Source organism: Catharus ustulatus, chromosome 4, assembly GCF_009819885.2.
Source record: "Catharus ustulatus isolate bCatUst1 chromosome 4, bCatUst1.pri.v2, whole genome shotgun sequence".
NCBI lineage: Eukaryota > Metazoa > Chordata > Aves > Passeriformes > Turdidae > Catharus > Catharus ustulatus.
Genome location: NC_046224.1, coordinates 38,604,283 through 38,620,710, shown reverse-complemented (window position 1 = coordinate 38,620,710; position 16,428 = coordinate 38,604,283). Strand labels below are relative to the sequence as shown.

Here is a 16,428-nt window from a genome sequence, read left to right as displayed (position 1 = left end):
ACTTTCAAAGCCGATATTTTAAAATCAGATCTATATGATATGATATGATCTATATGATCTATATGATACACAGGATGTGTTTGAAGGATATCTGGTTTTACTTTTGCCTAAGTAATAGCAACATTAAACTGCCTCTTAAGAGGACTGCTGTGTAGGCAAAAGCTGGTTTTTCATAAATTCGACCCATTTACCAGAAACAAAAGTTCCCAGTGATAACCTTATGGTCCTACTCTAGGAAATAAGAAATTAAAAAAAAAAAATTAACCTTAACCATTTGTTACTGAATTCTTTCTATTAAATACTGAATTATTATTCAACTATAGTATTTGCTTACAGTTTTCTATGGAATCCAGTGAACACTAAAACTGAATAAGCCTACACCTACCTTTCTCCTGATTAAAATTCATGTAAGCTAAGCATAGTAGCATCAGATTCACAAAATACATTGGGTTGGAAGGGACCCACAGTCCAACCCTTGAGTCCAACTCCTGGTCCTGTCCAGCACCATCCCCATGAGTCACACCCTATGCCCAAGAGCACTGTCCGGGCACTCCCTGAGCTCTGTCAGGCTTGGTGCTGTGACCACTGCCCTGGGGAGCCTGTTCCAGTGCCCAGCCAGAAGAACCTTTCTCTAATACCCAACCTAAACCTCCCCTGACACATATATATACCTCCCCCTACATACATGCACATATACATACATATATATATATATATATATACGTGTGTGTGTGTGTGTATCTGATACCATGATACTTTGATAAATTAAAAGCTGCTGGGGAGAATTTGAAGAAAAATTTAAATTTTAATTTTAAAAAGCAGGCATACTGAGCCCCAGAGATGTATTTAAACTAAACTAGATTTTTAATTAAAGTTGTACTAAAAGGATACGGTGAAATTATTTTTTGCATGTCTTTGTGTTTCCATGCATAGATTGAGGTTTTGCATGGAGATTTTTCTTTATGATAAGCTGGCACCTTGCAAACAATTGCACTAGGGCATATTTCTCTCTACAGCCACTTAGAGCCTGACTTGTGCCAGAAACACAGACCCCATTATCAAAGCTACAGTCTACATGATACTTTAAAAAGAGACTGCAGATTACATTAATCATCAGAAGTGTGACACAAACTCCTTGGTGTGTGTTGCCTCTACTGTTGACAAAATGGTTTCTGGGAGAAAGAACCCTTGAGAATCTTTACCATTCCATGAGATATGTCTGGAGACACCAATTCTTAAATATTTTCTTTAAAAATAAAATCCATAGGAGACAATTAATAATATTACTTGTGAGCTGTACAAGACTGATTCAGAGTTCTTTCTTAAGAGAAATTTCAGTATGACTTAAATATTAAGAAATATTAAATATTCTTAATTCTTAAATATTAAGAAAGCGTACATAATGCAACTACAGAATAAGTCTTTAACACTTTTATCCTTGTAAATACATAAACAATAAATAGTTGCTAATGAGATCTATGAAATACCAACAAAAGTGAAAATAAAACTTTCCTTCTAAAAGATTTAATAAAGGTCTTCCTTTGATACAAGAAAAATATGCATAACTAGAAAAAAAAACCTCAATTGGTCAGAGTATACTGCTAATAACATCAAGGTCACAGCTTCAATCCCTGTATGGGCCACTCATTTAAGAGTTGGACTTGATGATTTTTGTGGGTCTCTTCCAGCTCAGAATATTCTGTGATTAGAAAATTATCCTATATCTCAGGAATTGACAATCTTAGTTCTATGAACAGTGCTATCGAAATGCAGAAAATTGGCATCAGATGGTGTCGCAGTTTGCTGGGTACAAGTGACACAAACAAAAGCTCTACAGCATAAACAATGGACCCAGCCTTCTGAGCTTTAAAATTATTATTGAAACAAAAGATGGAACTCCCTCATGCTGATTAGATACTTAGTTAAGTGTGTAAGTCCTTGCAAATTCCCTTGTAGGAACAAAATCTGCGTAGGGGTTGCATGGAGAATGAGTATATTGATAGAACATATATCTAGTAAGATTCCATAATACACAGGAAACATCCAGGAGGGACTTGGGCTTAGGAACACTTAGGGCTGTAACATTCTGAAGAGGTGTCACTACAACATCATTTTTCATTTACACATTTCTCAAAGGCATTCATAATTGGTCAAATACAGCACAGGGTAGAAAAAACTTTAGTCTTACTCAGACCAACCATATTATTTTCTGCCCTTTTGTTTTTGCTAAACCTATGAGTACTTATTCATTTGGATATCTGACAGTTCTGACATATTTTCAGAGTACAGCTTTGCATCTTCCCTAGACATGGCTGTGTGCATTTTTCTTCTTCAAATGAGTAAGTACAAATTCCCAGTGAACCCTCTGCTTGAAGAAGATAATTAATCTGTCACTATGTAAAAATTAGAAATGGAAAAAAAATCATTTCCTTTTATTCAACTTTACTGTTAGAGTTACATTACACTTATAAATACGAACTGAAAAGTCATATACAAAACTTGTATGATCAAGTGCTAAATCAGACATAACATATAGCATTTCTCTGGATTTTCAAAGAAATTTTGAGAGTTTCAATTTTATTATATACTGAATTTGTACAATCAATCATTTCTACCAAAAGGTAGAAATGCTCCTGAAAGCAAGGTATATTTTAATTTTTTAAAAATTTGCCATTACTTTTTAAATTTTTAATTACAAATCAAACTAGCCACTGTATAAAAGTTATTCACTATAGCAAGAACCAGATGCAAATATTTAATCTTTATTTACAGTAAGATCTATTCAGTCATTCTGAAACCATTAATTAAATTGTCTAAGATTTATTGACCAAATCCTGCTGAAAAAAGGGATTTTAAGGCTGGAATCAAAATTCTGGAACTCATAACATCACATCCATTTTAGGAAAAATGACAGTGGTTATTCCAGAATGAGGGAGACTGGTGTTCAGTTTTTGTCTTTCACTAAATGGCATGAAAGTTTAATTTTCTACAAGAACACCACCACTAGCAATGTACTCTGATATTTGTCATATTTATATTGTTCAGCTAGAGCAGTTTATAAAATACACAGTAAATTAGCTAATGAGGAACACTGACTCTACCCTAGTTTTTGGATATTCACCAAAGGTAAAGAAAGCTTGTTTTCTCACTCTCATTTTTTTATACAGCTTGGAACAACATAAAGAGAGAGGATTGTTATATCAAATTATACTAACATCACAATTGAACAGTAAGGAACAGAAAAAAAGAAAGAAATCTAGTAAGTTGTATGCAAGAAAGAGAAACAAAAATAGTCTTTAATTTCAGAATGGCCTTAGGAGAAAAACTAATTATTTTTTTGTTACTGGCTGGTATGTTATGTATGTACAGAGAGCTTTTTGTTTTTCTTAAAACAGGACATCCCTAATTATACTCAGAGGACTAAAATTTCTTTTAAAAAACCAGGCACATTTTTGCCATTTCCAACAGTTCTAATCATCTCACATAGGGCTTGGAAATACAGTGGGTGAGTAGAAATCTTTCTAAAAGATACAAAGGAGAAGAAGCAGAAAAGCAAGTACATATGAATAAGAGGACACGACATAGGAAAAGAAAAATAGATTGAAATGTAAGATAGAGTATTCTAAATAATGTTACAATCACTTTAAGTGCATTCACAGAGTGAAAGAAAACTGTACCACAAAAAATACTGTGAGGAATTGAAGACAGACATCCTAGTGCTCTTTGCCCGTTGCCTTCATCTGGCAATGGCAATTCTTCTGACTGATAAAGTGATGAAGTTTTCAAGAGCATCCCTCCACAGCTTGGTTGATCTTATTTACAAAATATCCAATGGAAAAATAAGGGAACAATACAAGGCATGGTGACAGCCTAAAGACTAAAACAATCTGTCCCTGCAAATGGTCCTACTACAAGTTAAGGACTTATTTTTCTTCTGTCTCAGTACAAAAAGCAAACCAAAACAGCAAAGCAAAGAGCTGACCAAGATGAAAATTGGATAAATATGAGTATTGTCTGTAGTTACCCTGCTTCTAGAAATGGCTAAGAATTGTAAATGACACATTAGAGAAAATATTTTTTCTTTTGATCTTACATGTCAGGATGGTTATTATACCTGGGAAAAACTACATTAAATTTAGATAAATAAGATTTTTACTTATATTGCTTCTATCAACTGCACTCATAACCTCAAAAGAAGGTTCCTCAAAAGAAGGTCCTTAGAAAGTCGTCATTGACTTAATATGGCTGTATCTGTTGTTCCTTCAGGGAATCATTTTATGATGTGATGAACCACTTATTTATCTCTGCTGACACCTCTCAAGAAAGGGGATGTATGCAACTAAATGAAGTGTGGAAGATTTTAATAGTTGCAAATATACATATATACAAACATGCATACATTTCAGTAAGCTTTACATTATGCTTAGTTCAGAAGCAAAAAAACTATTCAGAGAAATAGATAACTCCTGAACCTGATAGCAGTGTAACACACAGTGTTCCTAAGGATCCTGAGGGAAATTTTCCCCACTTTTAGGATAGCCTCTAAAATTTTCATCTCCATCATCATCGTCACAGCATTGCTATATTTCCTACCTTCCTCCTTGCAAGACTGAAGCCAAAGAATACAGGCTTTCAAAATTAGTAAATATATCTCATGTATTACACGGGATTTTGTTCCCCCTGTATTGCAACAATAGCTAACAGGCTTTATTCATAGTAAGCAAATAATGTGGGTGAAAAGAGCAAATCCTGTGAAGAATAGCCATTTGAATAAAAGATAGGCAGGTACATGGCTCAACACATGCCTTCCACATGTGGTCAGATGGCTCAGAATTTGATTTGAAAAGAGATAAACTGTTCATGTAATTTCTTGTTTGATTAACACATCCGGTGCTATATCTGACAACAGAGATTCAAGACCCATCTGCAGTTTTATCCCCTCAATATTCTTGCTACAAATAGTTTTATTTTCATATTGCTTCACCATTTTTTAGCAATTAGAATGTCCACATAGTGAGTGACATGTGAGATAATATGTTTAGAGAGCAGGTTCACACGAACAACTAAGTGGGTTTATCCCAGATAATTCCCTTAAGCCTCAGAAAAGACTGAATGACAACACTGTAGAGGCATTACTGAAGGGCTGGGTAACACTGGCATAAACTATAAATTGGAATAATATAGATAATTCCAAGGAGATTACTTTTAAGTTCAGGTGGCATGAGACTTAGGGGCATATTGTATCTAATGTTTCATGCAAGCACTAGCACAAACCAATTTCTTGGAAAATGGTATACTGTTTTTGACTGGAACAACAGGAATTGGTTTCATCCACCGCTTTCCAGGTATTGCCTCAAAAGACCTTTCTGCCGCTGGATTTTCGGACATGTTAACATATTTGTAACACTGAGATATAATTACAATGAGCTTCATGAAATATGTTGCTTTGAAACTGGGCTGTGCAAAGAGAAGTTACAATACTAATCAACCCTACATTTCTCTGTCCCTGTGGGACAGACCATGTCTTGCCTTGGATAACTGTGCAAAGGCTGAAATTAGAAACAGCAAAAAGAAGGGCAACATAAGGAGACCTCCACATGCTACATCTACTGGACAAGTTAATTAGAACAAAAAATAAACTGTATGAGACAGTATTGAGTGCGATCCCCAGTACCAGTTCCTAGTTCTAGTTCATAGCTCTGCTATGTCTTAGTAATTGCACTCAGTTGAACTTAGTCATAAATTACGGGAAAACAGACAATCTTCATAGATGAAAAGATTCAAATTAGAATGCCTTGGCAGAATCTGTTGCATTGTAATCCAGAAGATGATGAAGAAAATTAAAAACCAGATAAAACAGGGCCTGAATTTTACCTTCAAAGCCATTTCATTTGGAGTGGAGTTTTCAATCGATGACAAATTGGTACAGACTGGTAATACCAGTTTTTTCAGATATTACCTCACTGGATGCACAGGAGTCTGGACAAAGGAGATGGGAATGCTTTATCTACAAAAATTTGTTGATTGTTATTTCATTACAAGCCAGTATTTTCCCTTTTTCTGTCACTTGAAAACCATGCATTCTTTTGCTAATTAGTGAGGGGTTTTTAACAAAGATAGTGTACCATGAACTTGCACCCAGCACATCTAAGAAAATGCCCTAGCAATAAAACTAACGTTCTTCTTCTTTGTATTCCTTTCATTTTGTATTGCGCTTCTAGTCATTCAAAAACTTGGTATAACTTAAGAAATAAGGCAGAAAGAGTCTACATAGACATCAGAGCTTGATCTTTTCATATCAGCTCTTGCTATATGAGATATTTGAATGAGAAAGTAATGTTGACAAATGTGACCTACTTCAAAGAGCAGCTTTTCTATTGTCACATAAGGAAACATTCCTGCACCAGAATAAATTCTGACTTTATATAGGAATACAACATAGCCAAGAATTTTAGGTCTGGTCTCTGAAAGAAGTTTATAATTATAAAAGGCTGTATTTATTGATTCTCTCAAAAGAAAAAGACAAAACTGCAAGTTTTAAGTTTTTAGGGCTGCTTTTGCTTCTGAAATAGGGCTTATGAGACAGAACAATTTAATCAGATATGTACTGTAAAGAAAGATCTAAAGACACTTATAGAAGGAATTGAAAGTGTGATTCAAATATAATTTTTTCAAAAGTAGAAGAGAAAAAATTATAGTCTACACATTAAAGATCAAATTCTTGAATTTTACATTCTGGGCTGTTTTAAGGAAAAATGTACCCTTCTTAGATGTATTAAATAATGTCACACAGTCAGAGAACATGGAATATAAAAGCAATAACAGGTACATTAAGGTCCTCTCCAGAGGAGACAGACTTTCTAACTAAGAGATAAACTCAGTAAATACTTCTCAGTACCTCAACAAGATGAGAGAAAAAAATGTATCCTCCTTTACAATGTATGCATACCGAACTTACTGGAAATGAACGGATTTTCATGGACTGAAAATAAAGATTGTTATGAGATTACCTTCAGACATCTGCTGATATTTTTGCTGCATACATGAATCTGAGTAAAAACCTATTTTGTAATCTGAAACAGAACAAGAACCTCTGCAGAACTGTCTTTTTAATTTCACAGCCCAGTTATACTTGGGACAAGAAGACATAATGAAATTATATGGGTTAGAGAAAGATCCTTATTTGGACTGATGAAGCAAAAATGAAAAAGAAAATAATCCAGACTGATAGTTTCAGCTGCAAATGTTGATTGTGCTAAGCTGATGTTACAAAAAGGCCACAATTTTTGTTGCCTTCAATCTTCAAGATTTACAGTTTCAAGAGAACTTGAGGGATATAGAAAACAAGGCAGAGAGATGTGTTAGACAGGCATTTCCCTGAAAGCCCAGGCTGCCCTCTCCTGGAGTGAATTATCTTGAACATCTGTGGTCTTAGTTCATGGTTCAAAGTAGCATGAGGAACTTCTCACAAACAATCACCCAATTATCAGGTATTTAATTTTTCATGTGTTATCTTTCAGAACACCTACTAAACGCAAATTCAGATGATGAAGAAAATTATGTGCCTCTTGCCAGGACAGAGTTACATAAAGAAATTACTTCTCTATGCAATGAAGTGGTCTCACTTTTAGCACAGTAACTTGTGTGTAACTATGTGTAGTAGCTGACATTACTGGGATGCACTGGCCTCCAACTTGAGGTGAAATGCAATGCTAGGAGAGCATGACCATTCACCTGGAATTCAAGAATGCTTCTCTGATGTCAACGATCTAGCACCAGACAAAGCCCTGAAAACAGGTCACACCAAAGCTGCATTCACACAGTCTACCCTGCACATACTGGTGAGAAAGAAGTGTTGTCATCAACTTGTTGCAGGTTCTTCCACCAGTTAAAGCTCCAAACAAAGGACAGAACCTTTATCCTTACAACAGGCATCCTGATATTAAGCTATCTCCTGCCATCCATGCATGCAACATACCTGGTATGTTTACTCTACAAGACTGATGCCAAAGCTGAAGCACATATTTACTGCTGAATGTGGCCTGTTCTCCAGATAATTACTCAGAAATGTCATGTACTGTAATTCAGATAATATGTCTCAGATATGAAATATATCTGTGGAAGAGTTCAGGGTTTTTCTATTTGATAAAAATACACTTCACAAAAATCAGGACCCCTGTTTGAAATCAGGTGATGTAGGGAATTAGCAAACACCAAGAGTAAAACTGTGATTCCCAAACATAAAGGAGAACCATCAACAACAGTTTAATTATTCTTTGGTAGCCACCTATGAGATAAAGGTAAAATTATGAAGATTTCAGAATTAGAATAATTATTTTGTTGTATTCATCTCTCACTTTTATCTGAATTAAAATTGATCATTGCAAATTTCTGGAAGAAAACATAAAAAGTACTGAAATTGAGTAGGGATATACTGATGCCTTATTTAGATGGAAGTTTCTGATTTAGAAATCCTGTAAAAAGCATTTTAATTGTTTCACTCAAATGCACACAATTCTTCAATTAGTATTAAACTAACTGTTTTTTTAAGATGCAGATTTTTCCATGAATTTTCAGAAGATTATATTTAGGTCATAGGATGAATTGTACTTGCCACTATAGACCTTGAAAAGAAACAAGGGACCTTTCAGTGAAACAACAGCTAGCTAAAGCAGAGGAGAACTGTAGCACAACACAGAACAGTTTCTGCTGCTCCTTGCTCACCATTTTCATTCAAGGTTCAGCTTTCAACATTCTAGAAAAGAGACAAGCCTTAAAGACTTTTCCAAGAGAGACAATTTTTTTCTCTTCCTTCTAGATTTGGTATTTTCTCTCCACATTAGTACTCTTTGTCTCTTGCAGAGTTACTGTGCATCTATCAGTAAAAAGCCAAAACAAACTAAATAATCAAAATTAAAAGTGTTTTTTTTCCATGCAGGCTAATATTGTGTCTAATACAGGTTCCTGTATATTACTTAAATAATTCTATTCTTAAATAATTCCAAAAATTTCTAAATAATTCAGATATCAGCTGAAAATGGAGGTAGAATTTTAATTTTACTGTAATTATTTAATTTACAAATGGTAAATTAATGATTTACTGATGGTAAAATGTACTATTGAAAAGCTAGTAGAAGATGCCCTGAACTTCAGTCATTTTGCCTGTTATTTTTTCTTAGCTTTCTGGGCAGAGATAAAAGGAAATTTATCTTTCACTTAATCCATAAATCAAATCATCCACAAATTAGAAGCATAAAATTCTAACAAGCATGACCTTATAGACTCAATCTCAGACAAAATTTAATGTAATAATTGGAATTCACTGAGTGGTATCCATTGCAGATTTAACCAAAGAAGATAAGAGTCCAGCGAATTTAGATACTATGAAGGACTTTTACTGAACTGAAATCTGGAGACATTATTTAACTAATGTCAGGGAATATTCTTTCTCTTTTCTTTTCTTTGTTTTTAAACATCAAGAAATATTTAGTATCATTCAACTACCCAGAATAAAATTGTGATTGCTGAGAAGAATTCACAGTAGAAAAAAAACAGTAACAACAGAAAACATCTAAAATGTTAAAGAATCAAATGACCCCAGACCTAGGAATAAAAGATATCATTAAAATTAATTGTTTCCAGTTAAGTTTGAAAATATTTGCAATATGCATGATATAAGCACATTCTCTTAGCTTCAAAGATAATGACACATATTATCTTTGTTTATATTATAATCCAAAAATACAATAGGAATAATCTCTGATCATTTTAACTCTTTCTTCATCAAAGAAGATAGCATTTCTCACTCTTATTTCACAATAATTCAATAACCATATAGTTTTCTATTGATCTAGTTACGAAATTACTGTTTTTTATCATTTAAAAGCCATACTTTTCAGAATATTTAAACTCTACCAACTAGGAATGAAGAGGATTCATGTCATTTCAAGACCAATACTAGAAAAAAACAATTGATAAGTTTGCACTGAAATTCAACATTTGCAGAGTTACAGTAATCTCCTATTTATATTTAAAATACAATACCCTTTTAAACTTGATCTACATATCCCATAAACTAGCTATCAAAGATATTTGTTTCAATACATTAGCTTTTCCAAATACTGTATCCTTCTGCCACAAATTCAGCCTAAATAAAGCAACTTTTATATGGAATTTGAACGGACAAAGGTAAATTCTTGGTTTACTGACAATTTCCCATTTTTGAAGTTTTGATCTGTGAAAAAGGAAATACTTTAATCCTTTTTAAAGCCTTTTCATTACATAAATCTCTATTTAAAGATAAAACCTTCCCTGTTACAACTACACTATCACTCTATTCAACTCTTATCATCAGAGCAAATGCATTGAAGTTTTACTTCAATGAATCCCATTACTACTGCAGAAACAATCACAGGTTTCTTCCCTTCCACATCTTTACTGGTGGTTACATAATGCTTTCTAATTACATTTTTTCAACTTAAAGTTCTTATTGGAGTATACTGACCACACAGTGATGAAAGTAGATGTACACATCATCATAATTTCAAAAGCTACAATACCTAAATTCCAGGTAAGCCTGGAAATAAAAAGTTTTTTATTCAAAACACAATATTTAGGGGAAAAGTATGTCTCATAATACTGGTCATAAAATGTCATAACTCTTTGTAGAAAAGTAAGAAAAAAACAGTCAGGAATAATTCTGTTTATGTATGATAAATGTATCTTACTACCAAAGACAACAGCAAATCCAACTTTAACCCAAAGACCTAAAGTTTTATAAAGCTTTTAAAAGACAAAAATAAGCTTTTTTTTCTATACCTGAAAGCTCTTTCTCTTCAAGACTGTATTCCAGAGATCCAAAGGAATAATTAGCTGGACTGATTGTAGGAGTAGAAATAAAACTTGCACAGCCAATGGATGGGTTGATTTCAAAATAATTGTGGCTGTGATTCATTCGGTGGAATTCCAGAGAAGATACTATGGATGTACGTTGCTTTGGCTACAAGAAAAATAGAAGTTTGGCATGAAAAATACAGACTTTTTTATAGTTTACATCACTTGACATTTAATAAATCTTTCTCTGTTTTTACTGTTTTTATTTGGCTCAAAGGTTATAGTAGTAAAAATCATTTCATATGACAAGCTGTGGTGTGTAGAGATAATTTCCTTCTAAAATCTGGATTAATCTTTATTAGAAAAAATGCATGTCTTCATTCTAATCAATTTAATTCATCATAAAATAGGCCTTTACAGCCTTTCATATAATAATTTCAATCATCTTTTGATAAGAAAGGGAGCTCTTCACCAGCTGCATTGCTGGGTACATCTTGCAAAACAATTAGAGCGCTGATGCTTGTATAATGAAGTTTACTAAATAATACCAAGTGCCCATCACTCGAAAGCCACCCTCTGCTCTTTATTCCATTTATGAATATGCCTCAAATATGCAATGACTGAAATGTCTGGAAGCTTAAGGGAAAAGTGTCAGCTTGAAAAAAATATAAGAAAATCAAACTGTCTGCATGAGTTTTCATGGAACAGTTAAAAACCTTGGTACTACTTTGTTTCAAACATTTACTTTCGAAGCAAACCTCTAAGCAGACCCCACTCAATCGTTGTGTCTTGGATTGCAGAACAGTTTTAGAGCACTAAAAACTAATTTCTTTTGGGTGGATCTACACCATCAGGTGAAGAAATTAAATCTATATACTATGTTTATCAGGTCAGCAACAACATTTTCACTACATGGACTTGTTCCCATTGCACTGCACTGCTTACTAGTACAGGTATAACCTTAGTGCTCAATATCACAGCTTTTAAGCCACAAGCCACTGCTGGTTTGCAATGCCATGCTAAATAGTTTGTTGCAGCACCCATTTGATTCTATACCCAAAATACCCTAAACCCACAGTACTTCTTGCTGCGCCAAGATCAAAGACCTTAAACATTAAATGTCTCCAAAACAGAGGAGGCCCTGCATCCACATTTATAGCTGTCTGCATATTTATTTCACAATAGAGAAGAACATCTCAGGAAATTCTACCTTGGAAAACCAAACCTGGACAACCATAGAAAAAAAAGAGTAAAAGATGCTTCATCTTTTGTTCTAGCATGTCAGGCTTAACATCTCAGAATATTTGTAAGGGTCAAGAATTTGTTCCTTATTAGTGTCAAGATTTAATTATTACCTTTGGGAGCAATAAGATCTTCCTTGGACCACAAAAGTATTCACCATCCCTTACTTAGTACTACCTGTTAAAATACAATCTATCCCAGTGGAGTAGTTTTCAAATTCGTCTTTGGTCTATGTAATTTTTAAGTTACAAATCACTGCTATGCTTGTGTTATAAATATTAAACCAGGCTGTTTCCACTAAAAAAATCACCCTTTCTATTGGAATGTCAGACAGAAAAATTCAATAGAATTAGGTCTGTATAATGTTGATTATTTCTTAAAGTTGTGTTAGGTACCATGTAAATTAACTGTGTCATGTTAAAACTGAGAAGAAAGGGAAATTTGGGCAATCATCTGGATCTCATCTATGGTAGATTGAGTTGACTTACTTCCTTAAATAAAATTAAAACCAGTTTCTGCTTTGAAAGCCTGACTCCTAGGTCTAGCAATTTCACGGGAGAGTTCAATGAACGGGGACAGACTCCAACATCAGACAGTGTGGTTGGAAGTCATTGTTTGGGATCTGAGCCAAAATAACTCTCAGATCAGACCAAAAAACATTCATCTGTATTAATGAAACCTAAATGGCACACTTCTGATAGACAACAGATTCATGAATGACCTAATTATTTCTAAAACTGAAAAATATCTCTGGTGATTTAGAAGTAGATTTCTGGCCCTTTCCCAAGCAATGGTTTGCAGATTTGCAGGACTTGAAGTCTTGAGCTGAAAAGGGGACACTCCTCTTAACGTAAGGTGTGGTATCTCTGTTTATTTTTAAGCTGAGACAATTCCTGCCTGAATGGGCAGCTGGAATGGTCCAGCTTTGTCCCCCAAAGCAGCTCAATGGCAGCTGCCCTGACCTTTGTCTAGTCAGGCCTCCGGCCACTGTTTTGTCTGTGTGCCCCTTTCTTGGAGGCAGAATGGCAGAATCTGATACACCATTTGGCCTTCCTCCATCTTATTTTGGACTTGGGCATTCTTAGTACTGACTCAGAGAAACATATCACAGTTTTATATGTCTTTCCAATCAAAGGCTTCTGCAGAGAACCTCTCTCAGCATCTAGTACTCCGCAGCATTACACTGCTGCTATACTATTTGGAGTTAACAAGGTCCATCTGCCAACATATGCCAATAATTTCTTCTACATAATTAGTCAGGAATCTAGCACCTAAGTCTCTGTAACTAGAGAAAGTAGAGGAATTTTTTTGCACTTTTGCTGTGTCCTGTAAAATGCTATGCTGTTAAAGTACACTAGTTGTTCATTAATATATGCTATGAGAAACTCAGTAAACCAGTTTGTGCTGAGGGTATCTCTCTGCCTTTATCTCTCTAAAGCACCATTTGCACAAAAAAAGAACAAAAAATCCCAGTAGAAATTAATCAATCTTTTTTCTACAGATGGGATTAAATTCCATTCCTGATTTCACCATCTAAATTTCCAGCATAGCTATTTACATCCACCCTGGTCATTTAAGTTCCCAGAGCATCAGTTGAGATCTAGTCAATAAAATCAAGACCTAGTCAATACCGTCAAGAGTTCAGAGAACAATTCACCTCACCCCAGTCCCCTTGCTATTGATTACCTTGCCTTAATGCAGGTATCTGCCATCTCTGCAGAATCCTTAGGGCATCCCACCTGGCCTCCAGCTGCCATTCAGAAGAGTGCAGGTCTCCCCTGTATATGCCCTGCACAGTACTTGACAGTCTCCACGTGCATTCCAAGGACACCTCTATAGCACCTCAAATGACATTAGATTCCTACTTTTAGGTACAGTAATTTCACGACTATAAGGCACATCCTTTTGACTAAAATTTTCCCCCGAACCCAGAAGTGCGCCTTATAGTCCGGTGCGCCTTATATGATGGACAAAGTTGTGACATTTGCCACCCGGAAGTGTGAGCCGTGAGCCGGGGGGGGAGCTGGCAGTGCTGCGGTAGCCGGGTGGAGGCGGGCCAGGGGGCCCACGGCACCACCCCTCCCGGGTTCAGGCGGGCCTGGGGGCCCATGGTTGCTGGGTTGAGGTGGGCCCAGGGGCCCGCGGCGCCACCCCTGTTGGGTCCGGGTGGGCCCAGGGGCCCATGGTTGCCGGGTGAAGGCAGGCCCAGGGGCCCGCGGCACCACCTTTCTCGAGTCCAGGTGGGGGGGCCCATGGCTGCCGGGTTGAGGCAGGGTCTTGGCCAGCGACCACGCAGGGGGAGCTGGGGGTGGAGCCTCGCTGCAAAAAAAAAGTGCGCCTTATAGTCCGGTGCGCCTTATATGATCTACAAAGTTGCGAAATTTGCCGACTCCCGGGGGGTGCGCCTTATAGTCTGGTGCGCCTTATGGTCGTGAAATTACTGTAACTGAATTGCATCCTGCATCTGTCCTAAGCACGATGGGAGATTAGGTCTCTCAATCAGACAGAAAGGAAAGCAGAGGTGTTTCAGTCCCAGACTTAATCTCACATCCAGGTCACATCTAGACACACTCTAAAAATCTTTTCTTAGAATCTGAAGTCAAATCCCAGTCTTAGTGGCAGTAACCTTGGTTTACTGATTGTACCTGTCAAAGCCACTGTTTGACTACATTTACCAAGAACTCTTGAGATAGTTTCTGAAAAATTCTCAGATTATTTATTATATTTATTGAAGGCCATAACTTAGTCAGGGCTCAAGATTTCATATTTGTGAAAAACAAACACAAAACTCTGTCCCAAAGAGATAATGCTTCTTTCATTCTTCAAAGACAGGTTTGTCCTGTTTATTCCTTGTACTATTCCAAAGGTCTGGACATGCTTAGATAATCCGTGTGAAATTTTGGCATACTACGGCTTCACTTCACCCCAATAAACATACTACATAGCATGCAGATTTTCCTTAAGTAGATTTATATTCATTACATTCATGTGTTTCATCTACTTGTTATGTGTAAATCTCTTTAATGACTGATATTTACTTTTAAGGCATTTCTTCACAAATATTATTTCAATTGTCATAATACCAACCTAGAAAACCCTACACTTTCCTAAAATATCATATCAAATCAGGCTAATGAAAAAATCTTTTCAATGCATAAGCAAAAATATATCAGTACAAATCTTTAAAGATATTGCAATAATAAGATTTAAATAACTTTAAAACCAGGTCTAGTAAAAATATTTTCATGTTTGGTCTGTAGTGAACATATATCAATAAAAGATACCCCTTTGAAACTGCAGAAAACAAGCATCAATACACATATTGAATTGCTTTTCTATTAAAAAGAGAAATAAAGACTTAATGCCTCTATTAATGGAATTTTCATGCAAATTCTGTAATGCTACCATGACTGGCATGTAACACCATGAGCAGTCAAAGGATCACACAAATATTTCTTACAACATTTAGTAGAGGCAGTAGGGCAAAGCTCCTTTCTCAATTTAACACCAAAATATTTCTTGAACTTTTGAAGTATACTCTGCAATACAAGCTTCTAACTTCATCTTCTTTTACCTTAGGGATTTGTGTACATAGCACTATTATAGTCTTAAAAAAATGAATTCTCACAACACTCTGTGCTATGGAAGAGCTAATTACCCAATTTTACAGATGCTGAACAAGGGTATAGAGCTTTCCCAATGTGTGGTTTTCCCACAGATGCATGGTTTGTCAAAACACTGAGAACCAATGAGTTCAAGGAAATACTGCATTTGGCAAAACCTGCCAAATTTCAGCTGCTCTATATAATGCAGAAACTGGTTTCAGTTGCAATGTAATGTGCAGAAAATGCATGATAGAAGAGAGAACTGTATCTATATTATCAAATTCTAGTCAGCACATAAAATACAGACTTAACAATGAAAGCAAGAGGTTGCAGTCCCTTTCCCTAGGCTCATCTCACATATATATAACACCATGTGAGTGTACTTATGTGACCACTTAGATCCTTCATTTTGATACTTGCCCAGATAATTCCATTCTTTCAATTCTCTGATCAACTCACTTCTACTTCAGAAATTTTCCTTTCTTCAGCTTCCTTCCTTCTAAAATCTCGTTCCATTTTTATACACTCATTTTCCCTTTCATAGAATCATAGAATGGTTTATGTTGAAAGGGACCTTTAAAGGCCATTAGATCCAAACCCCCTGCAATAAGTTGGGACATCTTCAACTAGGCCAGTTGCTCAGAGCCCCACCCAGTCTGACCTTGAACACTTCCAGGGATTGGGCATCCACAACTTCTGGTCACCTCTTTTCTTTTGTTTTGCCCTATCTATTGCTGCATTCCTTCCA

General features: G+C 35.7%; 1 protein-coding gene across 8 annotated transcripts in view; it reads right to left on the bottom strand.

The window, feature by feature from the left end:
• Positions 1–16,428, bottom strand: part of ANKS1B (ankyrin repeat and sterile alpha motif domain containing 1B) — a 536,016-nt gene that overhangs the window by 249,879 nt on the left and 269,709 nt on the right. For all 8 annotated transcript variants that reach the window (XM_033058235.2, XM_033058234.2, XM_033058231.2 and 5 more), the window contains exon 12: positions 10,819–10,999. In XM_033058235.2, the coding sequence (XP_032914126.1) occupies positions 10,819–10,999 (181 nt within the window). The remainder of the gene's footprint in view (positions 1–10,818; positions 11,000–16,428) is intronic.